At 44.8% G+C, this 19,657-nt stretch overlaps 1 protein-coding gene across 10 annotated transcripts in view; it reads left to right on the top strand.

Annotated features, from left to right (window-relative positions):
* The window catches only part of LOC128119800 (transmembrane protein 19), a 68,682-nt gene that overhangs the window by 38,403 nt on the left and 10,622 nt on the right, over positions 1-19,657 (top strand). For 7 of the 10 annotated variants that reach the window (XM_052753392.1, XM_052753400.1, XM_052753397.1 and 4 more), the window contains 2 exons: positions 1,779-1,988; positions 3,830-5,210. In XM_052753392.1, the coding sequence (XP_052609352.1) occupies positions 1,779-1,988; positions 3,830-3,993 (374 nt within the window). In that variant the 3' untranslated portion in view covers positions 3,994-5,210. Of the gene's footprint in view, positions 1-1,778; positions 1,989-3,829; positions 5,211-7,576; positions 8,203-19,657 lie in introns of those variants that run through there. The other 3 variants (XM_052753394.1, XM_052753395.1, XM_052753393.1) reach the window with 2 other exon arrangements.

The raw sequence follows: 19,657 nt of genomic DNA, 5'->3' as shown, positions 1-19,657 counted from the left end.
GAGTAAGTAGTTAAGTGCACTGGGTGTTTCCTGGAGGATCCAGGTTTGGTTCCCAGTACCCACATGGCGATTCACAATCCCTGCAGTTCCAGGGGATCTGATGGCCTCCTTAGCCATCAAACACAAACTGATGTGCTGACATGCATGTAGGCAAAGCACTCATAAACAGAAAAAAAAATCTTAAAAAGAGCAACCCTTCCAGTCCTTTTTCCTTATGATTACTCACTAAACAATGTTGTGTAACTATTTACAGTAACTATTTACAGTGTAGTAGTAACTTTAGAGGGGAGAGGACAGGGTTGATCTGTGTAGCTGGCCTCGAACTCAGAGATCCTCCAGCCTCTGCCACCAAGTGCTGGGATTAAAGGCATGTGCCACCATGCCTGATGTAGTAATTATGAGTAATCTAAAGTATGTGGAAAGGAGGCTGTTAATAGGTTATATGCAAATAGAATTATCTTTTGATTTTATTCCTGTGATCCTAGAGATCAAAATTTTGCATATGTTCGTGTCTCAGAGTTTCCCTTCCCGTTGCTGTGATAAAATACTCTGACTAGAGGCCAGGCGGTGGTGGCGCACGCCTTTAATCCCAGCACTCAGGAGGCAGAGCCAGGCGGATCTCTGTGAGTTTGAGGCCAGCCTGGGCTACCAAGTGAGTTCCAGGAAAGGTGCAAAGCTACACACAGAAACCCTGTCTCAAAAAAAAAAAAAGAAACATAAGAGAAAAGTGTTTATTTGGCTCACACTTCCAAGTTACGTCCCATCATTACAGGGAAGTCAGGGCAGCAGAGAACTTGAAGCAGGTGGTCACGTCACAGCCACAGTCCAGAGCCAAGAGCCGTCCGTTAATGCATACCTTTGGTGTTCCACTGGCTTTCTCTGTCTACTCTTGTACAGTCCAAGATCCCTGCCCAGGGCATGATACAGGTCTTCCTGCCTCATTTACTGTAACCAAAGTAATCCCCAACAGGCACGCCCACAGGCCAGCCTGATCTAGACAGTCCTTCCCTGAGGCACTTCCCAGGTGACGCTAACTTTTGTTAAGCTGACAATTAAACTAGCCGTCATGCTCACCCACTTTCCCGCTGAGCTGCCTCCCCAGCCTAGAGGACTTTCTCCCAACTCCAGCATGGTTTCGCTTGTGTATAACCTGGTAAGATAGCTGACAGCACACAAGTTGGGGATAGACTGTGGTTGCCAGTGCCTAGAGAGAAGAGAGAGATGAGGAAAGATCAACAGTGGGGCTCAGTAGACACAAGTGAGGTTCTGGTATTGTAGTCTAGAGCAGGTGACTAGAGACAACTTAGGCTAGGTTATCCTTTGTAAGAGCTAGAAATATGGGATGTTTAATGCTTTCACCATAAGGAATGACAAGTATTTGAGGTAGCTGTGGGTCCCGTGATCTAAATAGTCAACAGTGTATGTATGTATTCCCATGGCAGTGTCCCATAAGTGTGTGCAACTTTCACATTAGCAGCATTTTGATTTTTGTTTCTTGGGGGCAGAGGTGGGTTCTGGGGATTGAACCTGGGATCTCATGTGTGCTTGGCAAGTTCTCTCTACCACAAGCTGCATCTCCAGTCTCTATGTATTGGTTGTTTGTTTTTTGTGTTTTTTTTTTAAGAGAGAGAGTGCTCTTTTCTTTGAATTCATTTTAATTAGGCATGTACCTAATTCATTTAAATTAGGCATGTGTGGGGTTTTGTTTTGTTTTGCTCACCTTGGTATCCCTCACTTGCTGAGTCCTAACCAGATGATTTGGTGTGTTTCTCCTTCAGGAACCAACGGAGGCGTCACCGTGGTGGGGCTCGCCTCCAGTCTCCTTGGTGGTACCTGTGTGGGCCTGGCCTACTTCCTCACACAGTTGCTGTTTGTGAATGATTTAGACATCTCCGCTCCCCAGTGGCCCATAATTGCATTTGGAGGTCTGGCTGGGTTACTGGGCTCAGTTGTGGACTCATACTTAGGGGCAACAATGCAGTTTTCTGGTAAGAGCATCTTTTTTTTTTCTTTTGTTTTTTCCGAGACAGGGTCTCTGTAGCTTTGGAGCCTGTCCTGGAACTCACTCTGTAGACCAGGCTGGCCTCGAACTCACAGAGATCCGCCTGTCTCTGCCTCCCGAGTGCTGGGATTAAAGGCGTGCGCCACCACTGCCGGCTGTAAGACAGCATCTTATTGTAACTTTTGTTTGAAGAAATAGGGAAAAAATATGAACACTTTAAAAACTTGAAAAAAAAAATGTACCAATGAAACCAACCCAAATGCCAGAAGTGACAGGGGAAATCTCTATAATTTTGGTTTTCTTATTCTTTTGTGTTAAACTAATTCAGAGAGATTTCTAAATCCTAAGGAACAGTGATTATAGTGCAAGAAACAGACTTTGATTTTGAGCTGGCACCAAGTCAGTCCTAGAAAAACAGGACACTTGGATCAGAACTTTTTTTTTAAAGATTTATTTATTTATTTTGTACGCCTGCCGGCCAGAAGAGAACACCAGATCTCATTACAGATGGTTGTGAGCCACCATGTGGTTGCTGGGAATTGAACTCAGGACCTCTGGAAGAGTAGCCAGTGCTCTTAACCTCTGAGCCATCTCTCCAGCCCTGGATCAGATCATTTTAATGCCCCTCCTTCCCTTTGTTTTTGCCCAGTGCATTCGATAATTATACTCGTCTGGCTACGTGAGTGGCCTGCTTTCCTGTGGTGGTTATGCCCACCATGACGTTCTGTCCTCACCCCTGAGGCTTTTGTCTCTCGGTTGATTTGTTTCTAAAACAAGCTCTTGTTGTATTGCCCAGGTTGGCCTTAAACTCCTGCGCTTAAAGCTTCCTTCCTGCCTCAGCGTTCCTAGTGCCTGGGACTTCCCTGAGTTGTCACCAGTTAAGTTTTTACTCATGATATGTGGGAACTGGAGAGTTGACTCAGCACTTAAGAGTGTTTGCTGCTCAATCAATCATGGGGACCAAAGTCCAGATCCCAGCACCCACATCCAACTGTCCATAGCTCTGACTCCAACTCCAAGGGACCTGACTTCCTCCACGTGCACCCACACGTGTGCTTGTGCAGACAGACCCATGCACAAGCACACACAGTCTTAAAGAGAAAATATGTAAGTGTGAGTTTTAGTGTGCCTGCATTTTATTCTGTTTGTGCTGTTTTTGAAAATGTTGGGAGTAGGTGGTTTATTACGGGCAGAAACTATGATCAAGCCCTCAGTAGATGCAGGATCCAGTGGTGGCTCACTGTGTCCAAGTTAGCACCTTGTCGCTGTGTCCTCCTGTGAGCAGAGGGCCCAGCTGCTCCCTGCAGTCTCTTTTCAGAAGGTCGTCAACCCTGTTCGTGAGAGCACAGCTCTCGGGTTTGATTGCCTCCCCCACCCCAGCTCTACGTGCTGTCACATCCAGTCCCCAGCTCTACATGCTGTCACATCCAGTCTTCCCTTACAGCAGAAGCACAGACGTGAGTCCCAACCGCCTTCTTTGCAGCCATACCACACTGGTCCCTGATGTCCCGTTCTGAGGCCAGATGTGACCCCAGATGTCGGACCCCCACGTTTGTCCTGGAGAGACCACTGGGAAGCCAGGTCTTCCATTCCTAAAGGAACTCCAGAGATATGAGAGCCCACTGCTGAGGTGCTGTAAAGTCCCCCTGTGCAGGAAGGTCTTTTAGAATCAAGGATTTTCAATATAACACCATGTCAGTCATGCCCCACATCATTGTACAAAGCACCGAGACTCTTGCACAGATTGTCTCCTCTGGAGAAAAGTGCTTGTTTGCTCTTCCTAACGGTCGCTTGGTCTCCCACACCATTTTCCTCCTTCTATCTCAGGTCTGGATGAAAGCACCGGGCTGGTGGTCAGCAGCCCGGCCCGGGAGACCAAGCACATAGCAGGGAAGCCCATCCTGGACAACAACGCCGTGAACCTCTTCTCCTCAGTCCTGGTCGCCCTCTTGCTCCCAACAGCTGCTTCGGGCTTTTGGCCCAGAGAGTGACCTTTCTTTCCTTCCCAACTGGGTGATACTGGTGAGTCCAGCTGAATTTGCCATGTGAAGATTTTTTTCCCTAGTGAATAATTTCACCAACCTTGGGGATGCCGGCTCCTCCCGTGTTCCATTGTGGTGGGATTCCATGCTGCCCTTTCAGCTCCTTTCATAGCTGATGTTTTTGTGGTGAAAGGTGAAAGTGCGTAAAAGTTATGCACATTTTTCTTCTGCTGCATGAAGCTTCGTGATCGATGGAGCTGTTATTTCCTCTGTGGTTGTGTGTTGAACTGAGAGTCTACATGGTCTCCATAAAATGTTGTTTTGTTCAGCTTCTAAAAACCAAGTGTGTTGACAATTGAAAATGGTTTCCACTTGTATAGAAACATACCACTATGACAATTGCCCCAAAGTTATATCTGCTTTAATGACTTAACCCAGTACACATGGAAGCCCAAAGAAGTACACTAACTGGAACTTTCCCCATTCTCTTTCAAGTCACAACTGTGAAAAATGCAGGCACTGGTACTCCACGTTTTTCTTCCTTTCTCCCAACTAATAATGTCATTGTTTGGACAAATTTCTTTTTCATCACATTAGAAAATGTAAAGAAAAAAAAATTTTTTTTTTTTTTTGGTTTTTCGAGACAGGGTTTCTCTGTGTGGCTTTGCACCTTTCCTGGAACTCACTCAGTAGCCCAGGCTGGCCTCAAACTCACAAAGATCCGCTTGCCTCTGCCTCCCGAGTGCTGGGATTAAAGGCGTGCGCCACCACCGCCCAGCAAGAAAATTATTTTTTACAAAAAGAAATCACTTAAAATTTCACCTTCTGGATTAAGGTATATCTTGGTGGTAACACTCACCTCAGATACACAGTACCCTGGTTTAGATGCCCAGCACTGAAAGGAAGTTTACACTTTATGCGTTCATGTCTTTGAAATACACATAAGAATCTGGGTGTCACACTGCCATGTGGAAGAGTTAATGAGTCACTGGAAAAATAGTGTAATTATTTTTTAAATTTACTTTCATTTGAACTTTGAACTTAATTTTGTAAGTGCCTGGAAATGCTGTGATTTCCTATCAGGAACCTTGTAAGTCATGCGTTCCTTTTCTTTGTAGCCTCAGCCTAAGTGGATTCTGTTTGTGACTGTGTTCTTCACTGTGTCTTACCTTGTACAAAAGAGGTTTTGAAGGAGCAGGTTATTTTATTAAATATGTCCTAAAATATTCCTTGTCTGATTTCCTATCCTTTCTTCCACTTCCCACTTCCATTCTTGATGAAATCAAGGAAGAACTCCCTGAATAAACTACTACCAGAGTGAATGCCACTCACTTACTATTTCTAGTAGTGTCTACCGTCATAGGTTATTGATTTAAAACTTGATTGGACTGGAGAGAAAATGAAACTGTTGACACCCTTACTCCTGAAATCATCAACTCAGCCATTCAAAAGCATTGGCTTTTAATATTGGGTATACTTTTCTAAGCGCCTGAAAATGTAGAAAAAGTACTGATGTCTGTGGTGCAGTTCGGGAACTGAACTTTAAAGCTCTGCACATGAGAGTAGTGTCCAAATTTTCAAACACTGTTGTCAAGGCCCCTTTCTAGACCAGGCAGGTCAGACAGCCCTGTGCTCTTCTTGTATGTGGCCTACTCCACATTTGAGTCTTTTTTTGACAACTCTGTTATATATGTAGGGTACTGGCTATAGAAATGGCAACCCTGTAGGTGGAGTTTTCCTGTCCACCAAATAACCAACATGGAGACTTAAGACTATAAATGCTCGGCCAATAGCTCAGGCTTGTTACTAACTAGCTCTAACAACTTAACCCATTTCTGTTAATCTATGTGCTGTGCAGAAGCTCATGGCTTTTATCTCCATCTCATTTTGTGTGTCCAACTTGTTCTTCATCTGGCTGGCAACTCTCTTACTCTGTCTTTCCTCATCCCATCATTCTCAGTTTGGCTATCCTGCCTAACTTTATCCTGTTCAGCTATTGGCCAGTCAGCTTGTTTATTAAACCAATCATAGTGACATATACCCACACAGTGTGCAGAAGGATTATTCCACAGCACAACCCCACCCCAGTCACCTTCAGTCTACTAAGTGAAAAGTAGTGTGGAATAGGATGTCTGGAAATTTGTCGTGTGCCTGCAATGTGAACAGCTACTGCCTTCTAGCCATGAAGACCCTAGGACTGGTCATCTGTCCTCCTTATGGGTTAGCCACTGTTCCAATGTCACCACAATGAGAATGAACTGTCCTGGCAGCCACAACCCAGAGGAATTACAGCATGCCATAGAAACAAAAACACAATGTGCAGCTTAGTGATTCCATCTGCTTACAGAATATCTGTTGCCTTAACTCCATGTGGTCCTGAGTATTTTTAAAAATACAGAATTCCATAAGTACTTGTTAAGTTAATTTGAGTGACTTGGGAGTAGAGTCCTGGGGTAGAGGGGGCGGTGAATAAGAAATACCAGTTTGGCTACCTGGATGATTCCAGCATTTCTCAATTGTGTGAAACAGTGTTAACGACTGTGAAACTAGTGAGTCAGGAACTTACGGTAGGAGGAGTGACAGACTGGCAAGGCAGGGTGTCTGGGCTTGTTCTTCTGCCAACACAAATGTCCATTCTCTTTTGTTTGTTGTACTTGCTCTCTAAAATTTTATAAATGTGAACATTTCTTTTAAAAAGATTTGTTTGTTTTGCCGGGCAGTGGTGGTGCACGCCTTTAATCCCAGCACTTGGGAGGCAGAGCCAGGCGGATCTCTGTGAGTTCGAGGCCAGCCTGGGCTACCAAGTGAGTTCCAGGAAAGGTGCAAAGCTACACAGGGAAACCCTGTCTCGAAAAACCAAAATAAATAAATAATAAAAAAAATAAAAAGATTTGTTTTGTTTTTCACTGTGTATCTGTGTGTGTTTCTGTGCACCCGAGTGCAGAGGACAGAAGCAGGCGTCTGAACCCCTGGATTAGAGGTGCAGGCATGATGAGACGCCCTCTGTGACTGCTGGGAACTGAACCCGGGTCCTCTGGAACAACAGCAAATGCTCTTAACCCCTGAGCCGTCTCTCAGCCCCCTGATACATTCTTTGAAATGTTTTAGAACATTGGCCATCAAAGGTGGTGGTGCACACCTTTAATTTTAACACTCTGGAGGCAGAGGCATGTGGATCTCTTAAGTTCTAGGCTAGCCTGATCTACATAGTGAGGGCCAGAACAGCCAGAGAGACCCTGATTCGGGGGGAAAAACAAAAACAACAACAAAAAAAACCCTGAACGATTCTTTTTAAAATGTCATACTGTTTCAGGGTTGTGTGTGCACACAGTGTGTGCAGTGTATGTACTTGACTTGGAATTTTACATTTGAACACCTTGTTATATGCCAACATTCTCAATGTAATGTTGTGCAATTCTGGAACACAGAATTTTAAGGAAGCTCACGTGCCCATTGCACAGGTATTATTAGCTAAGACAGACATGGGCCGTTCACTAGTGAGTCTCGTCTTTCCTCAGGTGTTTATGCTCCTTCCCATTGTGTGCACTGCTCACTAGCCTGGAACTCTTCTTCCTCTCTTATTATCTCACAGAAATCATCCCGATGACACTTCTGTAAGAAGCATCCTCAGGTTCTCCCAGGCAGAGTTACTGTCGCACACGTTCTGTGCTTTAACTGGAGAAGCTGTGACACACTCGGCATCCATCTCCCTGTGTCCCATGTCCTGAGGTGGCTGCAACAGGACCAGCTCATCCAACCTCCGCTGCCATGCCTTTCCCACCATGGCGGACTGTACCCTCAACCAACCACATGGTAGAAGGAGAGAACAGAGTCCCTCAGGTTGTCTTCTGACCTCCGTGTTCACACACACACACACACACACACACACACACACACACACAATAAATGTAAAAACAATGTTTTTAAGATTACAGAAACGAGCTGGAGAGATGGCTCAGAGGTTAAGAGCAGTGACTGCTCTTCCAGAGGTCCTGAGTTCAATTCCCAGCAACCACATGGTGGCTCACAACCATCTGTAATGAGATCTGGTGCCCTCTTCTGGCCTGCAGACAGACATACATGCAGTCAGAACATTGTATACTAAATAAATAAATCTTAAAAAAAAAAAAAAGAGACTACAGAAACAACTAAATGGCAGTATTCCCCTACCAATTCTTGCCTTACATGTAAATTATTAAACTCTATAATCAAAGGACATATGTTGACTTAATAGTTTTTTTTTAAGTTCTAAATCATGTTTTCCAATGAGATGCTTGATTTATCTAAGGACACACATGAGCTGAAAGTGAAAAGATGGAGAAAGACATTCCATATAGTAACCAAAGAGAAAAATGACTCCTAGACAAAATAGAATCTAAGCGTGTGTCTGTGTGTGAACTTCCCAGAGAAAGGACATCATGAACATGTAGGAGGCATGAGAGCTCCTACACACATGAAGAAAATGTCCACAGAATTGCAGGTAGAAACAGGCAACAGCACAGTAGTAGATCTCCCATTCACTTTCAGTGAAACGGGAGCTCAGGAAGGGAGGTGGCACCACCATGGACTAGTGGAACCTAACAGACATGCTGAATCTCCGCCCCAACAAGAGCAGAATACACTTGAATGTTTTCCCAGTGAGGAACCACCTTAGGCCACAAAACAAGTCTTGACAAGTGCACCAGGTTGAAACAGTACAAAGTATCTTTACCAATTACAGTGGGATAAACTAGAGGCAAAACCACAAAGAAGGGGAATTAGCCGGGGTTGGGGGGTTGTTTCATGGGGTAACACACATCTTCAATCCCGGCATTGGAAATCGCATGCAGGTCTATTGAGAGTTCTAGGCCAGCATGGTTTACATAGTGAGACCCTGCCTCAAAAACACAAGCCTAGAAATACATAAATGTGTAGAAATTAAGCAATACATTTGAAAATACTAGAGTGAAGAGGTAACAAAATATTGGGAAATACTGCAGACGAATGAAAATGGAAAGAATGTAACAAAATTTGTGAACCGCAACAAATGTAGCACTAAAGAAATACAGGACTGTCAAATGGATACTTTAAAACCAGAGGATACAAAATCAAGCTAACAACCTTTCTAGAAACTAGTTAAAAAACAAACCTAAAGCGAAAGGAAACAACAGAAGGACCAGTCTTTGAGGATAAAGCCCCCAGGTAAAGAAAAAAAGGAGAAAATATGAACGACTAAAAGCATAATGACAACCAGTGACAAAGAAATAGACGGAGGGGTTGGACAGATGGGTCAGTGGTTAAGAGTCAGTACTGCCCTTCCAGAGGACTGAAGTTCAATTCCAGCACCCACACTGGGTGGCCCACAACCACATGTGTAACTCCAGCTTCAGGGAATTTGACGCCTCTGGTCTCCACGGGCACCACCCTCATGTGCACAAACACACCCAAATTAAAAACGAAGTCTAAATTCTATAACAATAAATAAGGTAAACAAAAAAGTCGGAAGATTCCTAGGAACAGACAACAGACCAAGATGGCAATATGAAGAAGCAGAAAAGCTAAACGTCAATAGTGAGAAGACTGAATCAGTAATCACCTCCCCCAAGCCCAAGATCAGATGGCTTCACAAAAGACTTCTATCAGAGCCTTCAAGAAAAGTTTAACACAGAGTTTTCTCAAGGTTCTATCTGAAAACCAAGAGGCAGCAACTCTTCCAAGCTCAGTTTCTTAACGTCATCAGCCTGACGGCAAACAAGGAAGAGATACTGCAAGAAAACGATGCATCCCTATTCCTGATGAATACGTTAAGAGGAACATTCACCACCACGATCAAATGGAATTTATTCTTGGAATGCAAAGTTGAGTTAATGTATGAAAATCTGCCAGTGTAGCACATCAGGTTAACAATGAAGAGGGGAAACACCCACGTGATTATCTCAATTGGTTCAGATAAAGCATTATTGGATATCTAGAACTTGGATCAGACGACACTCAGCAGATCAGAAGGAAATTAACCCAAGCCAGGGAGTAAGATGACTCAGTGGGTGAAGGAGCTTGCCACCAAGCTGATGAAAGAATGGAATTAGACCCCAAGACTTACCTCGTTTACAAAAATTAAGAGAAAGTAGTTTTAAATTCTTAGGGTTTTTGTTTTTGTTTTTGTTTTTATTTTGTTTTTCCAGACAGGATTTCTTTGTGTAACAGCCTTGGCTGTCCTGGAACTCGCTCTTGGCTGGCCTTGAGCTCACAGATCCACCTGGCTGTGCCTCCCAAGTGCTGGGATTAAAGGGTGCTGGGATTAAAGGCGTGCACCACCACCACCCGGCTAAATTCTTAGTTTTAATTAAAACAAACATAAAATGATAAGTGTCCAAGATGGGAAATACCAGGGGAAAGTCCCCATAATGTGTCATCTGCTGTGGTTCCTTGAATAAAGCTGAAACCAAAGGTAACTTCTGCAAACAGAAAGGTGTTTCTTTTTTTTTCTGTTGCTATGTCAACAGTGTAACCAAGAAGCAACATGGGGGAGGAAAAGGATTATTTAGTGTCCACTTCCCATCTCAGTCCATCCCTGGGGGAAGCCAAAGCAAGAACTGAAACAGACACTACTATGTAGCAAAACTCTGTCTCATTTGTCACAAACAAACAAACAAACAAACAAAAAAACAAAATAGGATCTGGGGGTGTAATTCAGTTGGTAGATTGCTTGCCTGTATGTTTAAAGTGCTGGAGTTGATTCCAGCACCATAAGCCGGGCATGGTGATACAAGCCTGTAACCCTAGAACTCAGGAGATTGAGGCAAAGGAATCACAAGTTCAAAGTCATTGTTAGCTGCTTAGCAAGTTTGAGGCCAACCTAGGCTACATGAGATTCTATATTAATAGTAATAACTGAAATAAAGTTTATAAAAACAGGAAATAGAAATCGCAGATAGCAGAGAGCTGGGGCGATGGGTCAGCTGTTAAAACTACTTACTGCCCTTGCAGAGGATCCAGGTTCCATTCCCAGTACCCATGTGGCAGCTCACAACTGTAGTAGGCTTTCTTGGACCGCCAGCACCCAAATCATGACACTGAGACTTATTACTAATTATGAATGCTCAGCCTTAGCTTAGGCATGTTTCTAGCAAACTTTTTTTTAAAACTTAAATTAACCCATTTCTATTAATCTATGTGATGTCCAGAGGCTGGTGTACCTCATCTACATGCTGTCCATGCTGCTTTCCTGCTTCCTCCATGGCAGGCTGGCCCCTGGCTTACTGTCAGGCTCCCCTTTCCTTTCTGCCCACCAGACTCGCCTATCCCTCCTCTGCCTAGCTATTGACCATTCAGCTTTTTATTAGACCAATCAGGTGCCTTAGGCAGGCAAGGTAAACCGGCAACACATCTTTACATAGTTAAACATTTATTCTGCAACACAAACAAATGCAACATACCTTTACATAGTTAAACAAATATTCTATTCCCTAACACACAACTGTCTATAACTCCAGGTCCAGGGGATCTGATGTCCTGGTCTGGTCTTTGTGGTGCACATACATGCAGGTAAAACACTCATACACACAAAATAAAATTAGACAACATCTGTTTAAAAATGAAACGGTACAAAAAAAAAAAAAAAAGAGCCGGGCGGTGGTGGCGCACGCCTTTAATCCCAGCACTCGGGAGGCAGAGGCAGGCGGATCTCTGTGAGTTCGAGGCCAGCCTGGTCTACAGCGCGAGATCCAGGAAAGGCGCAAAGCTACACAGAGAAACCCTGTCTCGAAAAAACCAAAAAAAAAAAAAAAAAAAAAAAAAAAAAATGAAACGGTAGATACTAGTGGGGAGGAATTGTTCAGATCCCCAAGATGACAAAAGTGATACACATTTGCCCTCGAGGAGTGTGAATATGCCAAACACTATGAAAAATATACATCCCAAAGAGGTCAAATGGTAAATTCTATGGTTTTTTTTTTTTTAACCAAAATTTAAATTAGTAAATGAATCAGTTAACTTATCCCTTGGGATGGTCAAAGAAATGCAGCAACGAAAGAGTCAGTAAGATGCTGGCTTTGAAGTTGAAGGATGAAGGGTGGTCTAGAAGCTGGAAAGGGCAAACAGATTCTTCTCTGTAGGCCCTAGAAATGTAGGAACATGGCCCCACTGACACATTGATTTTAGGAAACTTTTTTTTGGCTTATAGAACTGTAAGAGACTCAATTTGCTTTGTTCTAAGCCACTTGAGTTTGTGTTCATTTGTTATAGCAGCAATTGGAAGCTAATACACTATGCTACTTTTGAGAAGCAGTATCCTCCTAGAGCACAGTGTCAAACCCTAGCCCTGCCACTCTAGCTTTCTGACCCTGTTAACCTAGCCTCTCCGTGGCTCAGGCTGTCCATCCAGAGAGTAGGGCTGTGACTAGTGCCTGTCTCTTATGGATCAAATGTGTTGATAGTGTCAACTCCAGTTGAAGCAGCCAGTGAGTTAGTCTTTGGAGGTAACTGGCAACTAAGTCTGTGGAAATGCAAAATGCTTCTGCTCCTTTTATATTTATTATTGTCGCTCTATGAAATGAAGATAGCCTAGTCCTTCTGTTCTTTGTTCGGCTGCTTCTTCCTGGTGGTAGAGGAGGAAAGTCATCAGACTTGCTCTGCAAGGGAGCATAGTGTGTGTGTGTGTGTGTGTGTGTGTGTGTGTGTGTGTGTGTGTGTGACAGAGAGAGAGAGAGAGAGAGAGAGAGAGAGAGAGAGAGAGAGAGAAACATGGGCAGACCCTCATTTCATAATAAGAGCAACGACATTGAGACTAGCAAAGACAAGGCAGTTTGCTTCCCAACCTTGCAAAGTCAGGCATTAGCCTAGGATGGCAGGTGCCCTGATTGAGGACAGTGGGTTTTGTTTTTCAAGACAAGAGTTTCTCCATGTAGCTTTGGCACCTGGCTCTGCCTCCCGAGTGCTGGAATTAAAGGCATGCACCACCACCGCCTGTTGAGGACAGTTTTGGTTTTTTGGTTTTTTTTTTGAGTTTTTTGTTTTTTTTTTTTTTTTTTTTGGAGCTGAGGACCGAACCCAGGGCCTTGAGCTTGCTAGGCAAGCGCTCTACCACTGAGCTAAATCCCAACCCCAAGGACAGTTTTCAAACCCTAACTCAAGGCCCTTGCTCCTTTTACTCCTCAGCTGAGTAATCAGGGGAGTGCAGTTTTTTGGTTTTTTGGGGTTTTTTTGTTTTTGGTCTTTCGAGACAGGGTTTCTCTGTGTAGCTTTGCGCCTTTCCTGGGACTTGCTTGGTAGCCCAGGCTGGCCTCGAACTCACAGAGATCCGCCTGGCTCTGCCTCCCGAGTGCTGGGATTAAAGGCATGCGCCACCACGGCCCGGCTGGGGGGAGTGCAGTTTTCCACAGACAGCATCTAGGTCTTCTCTCATCTACTGTCACTCACCCTTGTCTTTATCCACGGAGCCCCCACCCCACCACCTCTTGTTTTATAAGCCCCAAGTTCAGTTAGCACTGACCATATGTGCACGGGTATGAGGCCACGCTCTGGAACTCGGGAATCCTATTCAGTGGCCATATCCTCTTCAAAGAATGACTCACCCTCCCTCGGCCACTGAGCCATCTGGATGACCCCATACACACTGTTAATGGATGGCTTGTTCTGAGTTAACTCTCCAGCCCACTGACTGGAGTAGCTGGATTAGGTTAGTACCAGCAGACACTAGAATATTCCAAGGAGTGCCTGAGCTCAGGTGTGCAGAGACGGAAAAAAAAAAGTGGAAGGAACGAGAGAACCACAACTACCACGGGTCTCAGAGATGTGTGTGGCAAGTCTGGGCTTTGGAATGATTAATCGCCTTTGTTTCCCCTCCTGGAATAGTCTGCTGGTTAGAGATGAGATGTAAGGCAGTCTCTTAGAGTGAGGTGCGCAACTTTCTCCAAGCAGCCTCTCTTTAAAGAAAACATACCTTAAAGACTCTATTCCTGCCTCTGCTCGTTAGCATATGAGGAGATGGACAGTGTCAGCTCCAGCGGTCCAGTTAGAATAATTCCAGAATCTCTACTGGACAGCTAGGTCTGAATACATAGTCTTGGTTTTATATAGTTTGGGGTTTGGTTTGGTTTGGGATGTGGGCGTGGATGTGGGCAGGCAGAGCACAGAACCTTGCTACATTGTCCCAGTATCCAAGCTGGCCTGGAACTCTTCATCTTCCTGCCAAAAATTCCCAAGTAGCTAGGACTGCCAGGATTGCCACCATGCCAAGCCATCTCTACGTCTTATTTTACTTATTTTTTTTTTCTCATTAGACTGGTTTTTTCCGTGTAACATGTCCTGGCAGTTTTGCTGAAAGGTAGACTCCAAGTATCAGGCTGCTGGGAACTGAGGTAGATAAGTCTTTATGCTTGACCTTTGTCTAATGAAGACATAAACTGTTTTCATGTCTGCATTGCTCTTATGTCAGAGGCTCAGCTTTCCCTTGGTGTGCTTCCGTCTACCTTCCCTACCACACTGCTTCTTCCGAAAGTAGGAATTGAAGAATAAAGCCTGAGAATGGTTGTTATTTTAGCCGTGGTCTGCTGCTATTAGGCTGGTGCCCAGTGGATGCAAGCTACGAGAGAGGTGTTCCGTGAGTCTATAATTAGGTCTCTGTGGTGATATTGTGTTCCCCAAAATATTGTATACCCTAATAAACTTATCTGGGGTCAGAGAACAGAACAGCCACTAGATATAGAGGCCAGAAAATGGTGGCACACACGCCTTTAATCCTAGCATTCCAGAGGCAGAGATCCGTCTGGATCTCTGTGAGTTCAAAGCCACCCTGGAAACAGCCAGGCATGGTGACTCACGCCTTTAATCCCAGGAAGTGATGGCAGGAAGCAGAAAGGTATATAAGGCGTGAGGACAAGGAACTAGAGGCTGGTTAAGCTTTTAGGCTTTTAGCAGCAGTTCAGCTGAGATCCATTTAGATGAGAACTCAGAGGCTTCCAGTCTGAGGAAACGATCAGCTGAGGAACTGGCAAGGTGAGGCAGCTGTGGCCTGTTCTATCTTTCTGATCTTCCAGTATTCACCTCAATACCAGGCCCTGGGGTTGCTTTTATTAATAAGAACTTTTAAGATTCGTGCTACAGGTCTCGGTCTTGGGAGTAAAGCTCGGTTGGGTATTTCCACACCGAAAGGTCTAGAGCTTTGGGTACTTCCCTCCCCATTGGTCAGATACACTCCAGTAAAACGCCAACTGCTTAGGCGTTAGGAAAGCAATCTGAGGGAAAGGCCTTGTTGGGGAAAACCAAAGTTTCAACGCCTATTCCAAAGAAGTCCCGGAGAGGGACTTTTCTCTGAACTCACAGTGAGTACTTGCTATGGCCCCTGGAGGTGAATTTTGGGGAAATGTAGGTGCTGCCTTAATCCTGGGCCCCCTCAGGAGGCCCCTCAAGCTCATCTACACTGAGACTCATAATGTGTTAGCTACACTGGCTTCTGCTCCAGAGTCTCTCCATGATGGACACGTCTGTTCATCACTTTGTCTTTGCCCCATGACATCAATTTTCTTTTTCTTTTCTTTTCGGTTTTTTTGAGACAAGGTTTCTCTGTGTAGTTTTGGTGCCTGTGCTGGATCTCGCTCTGTAGACCAGGCTGGCTTCGAACTCACAGAGATCCACCTGGCTCTGCCTCCCGAGTGCTGGGATTAAAGGCGTGCGCCACCACCGCCTGGCGACATCAGTTTTCTGATGAATATAAAAGGACCTATCAACTCAGCTGGGCAACTCACCTGTCACACAGGGCGTCACCATGGTGGTCTTAATCCTGATGTCACTATTTATGAACTTTGTGGTAATGAGCCTTGGAGTGCGTGGGAGTCAAACTTTTAGTCTGGTGAAATCAGTGAGTGGAGGTGGCTTCTGTCTTTGGGGAGGAGCTGGGCATGCTCCAAACCGCAGTATAACGTAGAGCAAAGATGAGCAACCCTTCACAAAAGTCAACCCAAACCTCTATTTCCTCGCTTCTGCTGCCACTGGAGAGCTAACTCAGTTCCCTTTCTAATACCTTCTGCACTCAGCCATTTCCGGTTATTAATAAAACAACATCGAACTGGCTACACTCTAAACTAGAGAGGTTTATTCGGCTCATAGTTCTATAGGTTCACTGTTAAGAGGTCCTGTCTAGTGACAGCCTTCTTGCTGGCCGAATCCAGACATTGAGTAGCCCGACGTAGAGCGTCAGAACACACCTGCGCATGCGTCCACCTGCACATGCGTCCTCTTCCTGTCTCTCCTCTGTTTCATCAGCCGCCAGGATTCATTTGTGCCTTCTCCTCCTTCATCACCTTCCAAAGGCCCATCTTTCTAAAGTATAGTGGGGTTAAGTTTCCAGCCTCTTAGCTCCTCACAGTGGGGATTACATTTTAACAGGTAAAGTCCTGGGTGACAAACTCAAATTACAGCCAAAGCTTACAGCGTCTTTTTTTGTATTTATTTTTTTTGTTTCATTTTTTTTTTTTTTACATCCTGGCTGTAGTTTGCCCTCCCTCCTCTCCTCCAGCTCCCCGTCTTCACCCCCTCCCGTCCACTTGTCCTCCTTGTTTCTCTTCATACAAGGGCGAGCCTCCTGTGGGTCAGCCAGCCATGGTATATCAAGTGCAGTGAGACTTGGCACCTCCTCTCCTATTGAGTCCGGACTAGGCAACACAATAGGAGGAAAGGGTCCCGAAATCAGGAAACAGTGTCAGACAGTTCCTGCTCCCACTGTTAGGAGTCCCACAAGAGGACCAAGCTACACAACTGTAACATATATGCAGAGGACCTAGGTCAGTCCCATGCAGGCTCCCTGGTTGTCAGTTCAGTCTCTGTGAGCCCCTATGAGCCCTGGTTACTTGATTCTGTGGGTTTTCTTGTGGTGTCCTTGACTCCTCTGGCTCCTACAATCCTTCCTCCCGCTCTTCTGCAGGATTCCCGGAGCTCCACCCAAGACTTGGCTGTGGGTCTCTGCATCTGTTTCCATCAGTTGCTGGATGAAGTCTCTCTCATAACCACTGGGCTAGGCCCCACTCTATGAATATAGCAGAATATCATTAGGAATCATTCCGTTGACTTTTTTTTTTCTATTGATTTTTTTTTTTTTTTTTTTGGTTGTATCCTGGGTCTCTGGGCCAGCTTACAGCTTCTAGTGTTCCTAAGTTTTAGATTAGTGTGCAGTAAAGTCATTGGTCTCAGTGACTTTATTTATATACAGTTATTATAATTGTAATAAACCTTTGTTCATTTTACATATTTGTGTTACTTTTTGACCTTGTTTTATGTCCATAGTAGCAAATATAACTAATTAATAAAAAATTCACTGGGCTGAGAAATGGAAGAAATTAGCCTAAGTGCTCTCACACTCCATTATTGTTAGCTGAATAATTCTAAACACTCAAAGCATCCAGCTGTTTCTGCATCATTACCACAAGCAATCTGGAACAGAGATCAAAAACTCTTTTCAATGCTCAACATATATATATATTTAACAGTTTCCCTATGTAGCCAAGGCTGGATTAGAACTGAGAGATTCGCCTCCCTCTGCCTTCTGAGTGCTGGGACTAAAGATGTGTGCTACCACATCCAACTACATGTCCATCTTTTAATCGCTAATCAAAATTAATACTTAACAACGCTCATAAGCTGAGTGTAGGGCATAATTAGGCATAAGGCATTGAGACAAGGAAGAAGAGGAAAATAAATGACTTTTGTAGATTACTAGGGGTTACCCCACAGTTGAATAACTACGTAGTGTGATAGAAACCCTGCTGTTGGTTGTGATGGTTTGAATGGGAATGCTCGCTCCATAGGTTCCAGTGTTTGAACACACTGTCCCCAGTTGGTGGTGCTGTTGGGGAGGTTTAGGAGGTGTGACCTTGTTGGAGGTGGCATGTCACTGAAGGTGGAATCTGAGATGATCTCTTTGTTCTATGTTCGTGGTTCAAGATGTGAACCAGTTTCGTACAGCAATGCCTGCTGCTTTTTGCCATGCCTCCTCGCCATCACCGAGTCCTATTCCTCTGGAACCCTAAGCCCCACCAACCCTTTCTTCCATGAGTTGCCTTGATCTGTGCTCCGGAATCACAGCAACAGAAAAGTAACACCTTGGTGAGCGGTTATCACAGAGGGACCAAGAGGGGCCTGGCTCTGTTAGAAGGTTATGAATATTTTTTTTGTTGCTGTTTTTTGAGACAGGGTTTCCCTGCGTAGCTTTGCACCTTTCCTGGAACTCACTTGGTAGCCCAGGCTGGCCTCGAACTCACAGAGATCCGCCTGGCTCTGCCTCCCGAGTGCTGGGATTAAAGGCGTGCGCCACCACCGCCCGGCCAAATTTTTTTGAGAGAGAATAGGCGACGGCCAAGTGGAGGTTTGGGACTAGAGAGAAATGGGCAGCTGAAAAGCTCTAAATCCAGGGCTGAACAGGTGGCTCAGCGGTTAAGAGCACTGACTGCTCTTCCAGAGGTCCTGAGTTCAATTCCCAGCAACCACATGGTGGCTCACAACCATCTGTAATGAGATCTGGTGTCCTCTGGTGTCCTCTTCTGGCCATCTGTAATGAGATCTGGTGTCCTCTTCTGGTGGGCAGGCATACATGCGGGCAGAATAAACAAAACCATGTTTAGAGTGGTATTGAAGCAAAGGTCTTGAGGGTTAGCTGCCACGTGGGACTGCCAAGGGAGTTTTGGACTCCTTACTACCTTCTCTCTCCTTTGAGAGGTTTGATCTCATTGATCAAATATAAGGAGGCAGGAGGGCTTTGTGAAGACAGGTTCAGATGGATGGCTGAGGTGGTGAATCACAGCTCAAGGTCTAACAGATGTAATCCCACTACATAGACTTCAGTTTTTAAGAAGGAACTCTAAGAAGCAATGCCAGGCAGTGGAGGCACACACCTTTAATCCCAGCACTTGGGAGGCAGAGGCAGGTGGATCTCTGAGTTCAAGGTCAGTCTGGTCTACAGACTGGACAACTAGGACTACACAGAGACTACCCTGTCTTGGAAAACCATCCTTCCCCCTCACCCCACCCAAAAAAAGAAGAGGGCAGAAAGAAAAATTTTAAATAAAATAACCCTTCTCCAATGAGAATAACTTGAATATCTTTAATTAAAATTTTAATAAAATGCAAGTTCCACAAGGATAAATTACTAGAAATGTAAAAACATTAGTCCTCAGCTAAATGTGGTGATTGCCAAATTGAAAATTGTTGTTCACTATTGTGGCTTCAGAGGAACTTTCCAGAACAGCCTGTCCTTGTTCCTCCTTTCTCTGAAAACACAATGTCCCTCAAAATGTTACTCAGTGAGTCATGTTGCCCAGAGATGTGTACCACAGAGCTGGCTTCTTTTCAGGGTTCCCCAGGGGTGTATAGCCCAGCTGGGATACACATATGTGAGACTCCACTTGCCTCAGGGCAGCTTTCTGAGCCACAGAGAAGCGTTTCACAGAATACCCTAGGCTTTCGTCTCTGGCTGCTTAGCTGTAAGCAGTAAATCTGCTTCCTTTAGTCGCCACACTAAGGTCGTTGATAAAGCTGCAGCCGAGGGTGCCGGAATCAGAGGTTTTCTGAATGCCGTTTGAAGCAGTTACTTGGTTACAACCCTTGTTAACCCCAGCCAGTGGGAGCCCCTGTTTGGATTAGTGATTAGTGAATCTGCTTCATAAAACTGGTTCAAAAAGCAGGGTGTGGCCTGACAGAGCCCTGG

This window comes from Peromyscus californicus, unplaced genomic scaffold, assembly GCF_007827085.1.
Source record: "Peromyscus californicus insignis strain IS unplaced genomic scaffold, ASM782708v3 Scaffold_24__1_contigs__length_46423439, whole genome shotgun sequence".
Classification (NCBI taxonomy): domain Eukaryota; kingdom Metazoa; phylum Chordata; class Mammalia; order Rodentia; family Cricetidae; genus Peromyscus; species Peromyscus californicus.
The sequence above is the reverse complement of the archived record's forward strand: the minus strand, read 5'-3'. Positions and strand labels throughout refer to the sequence as shown.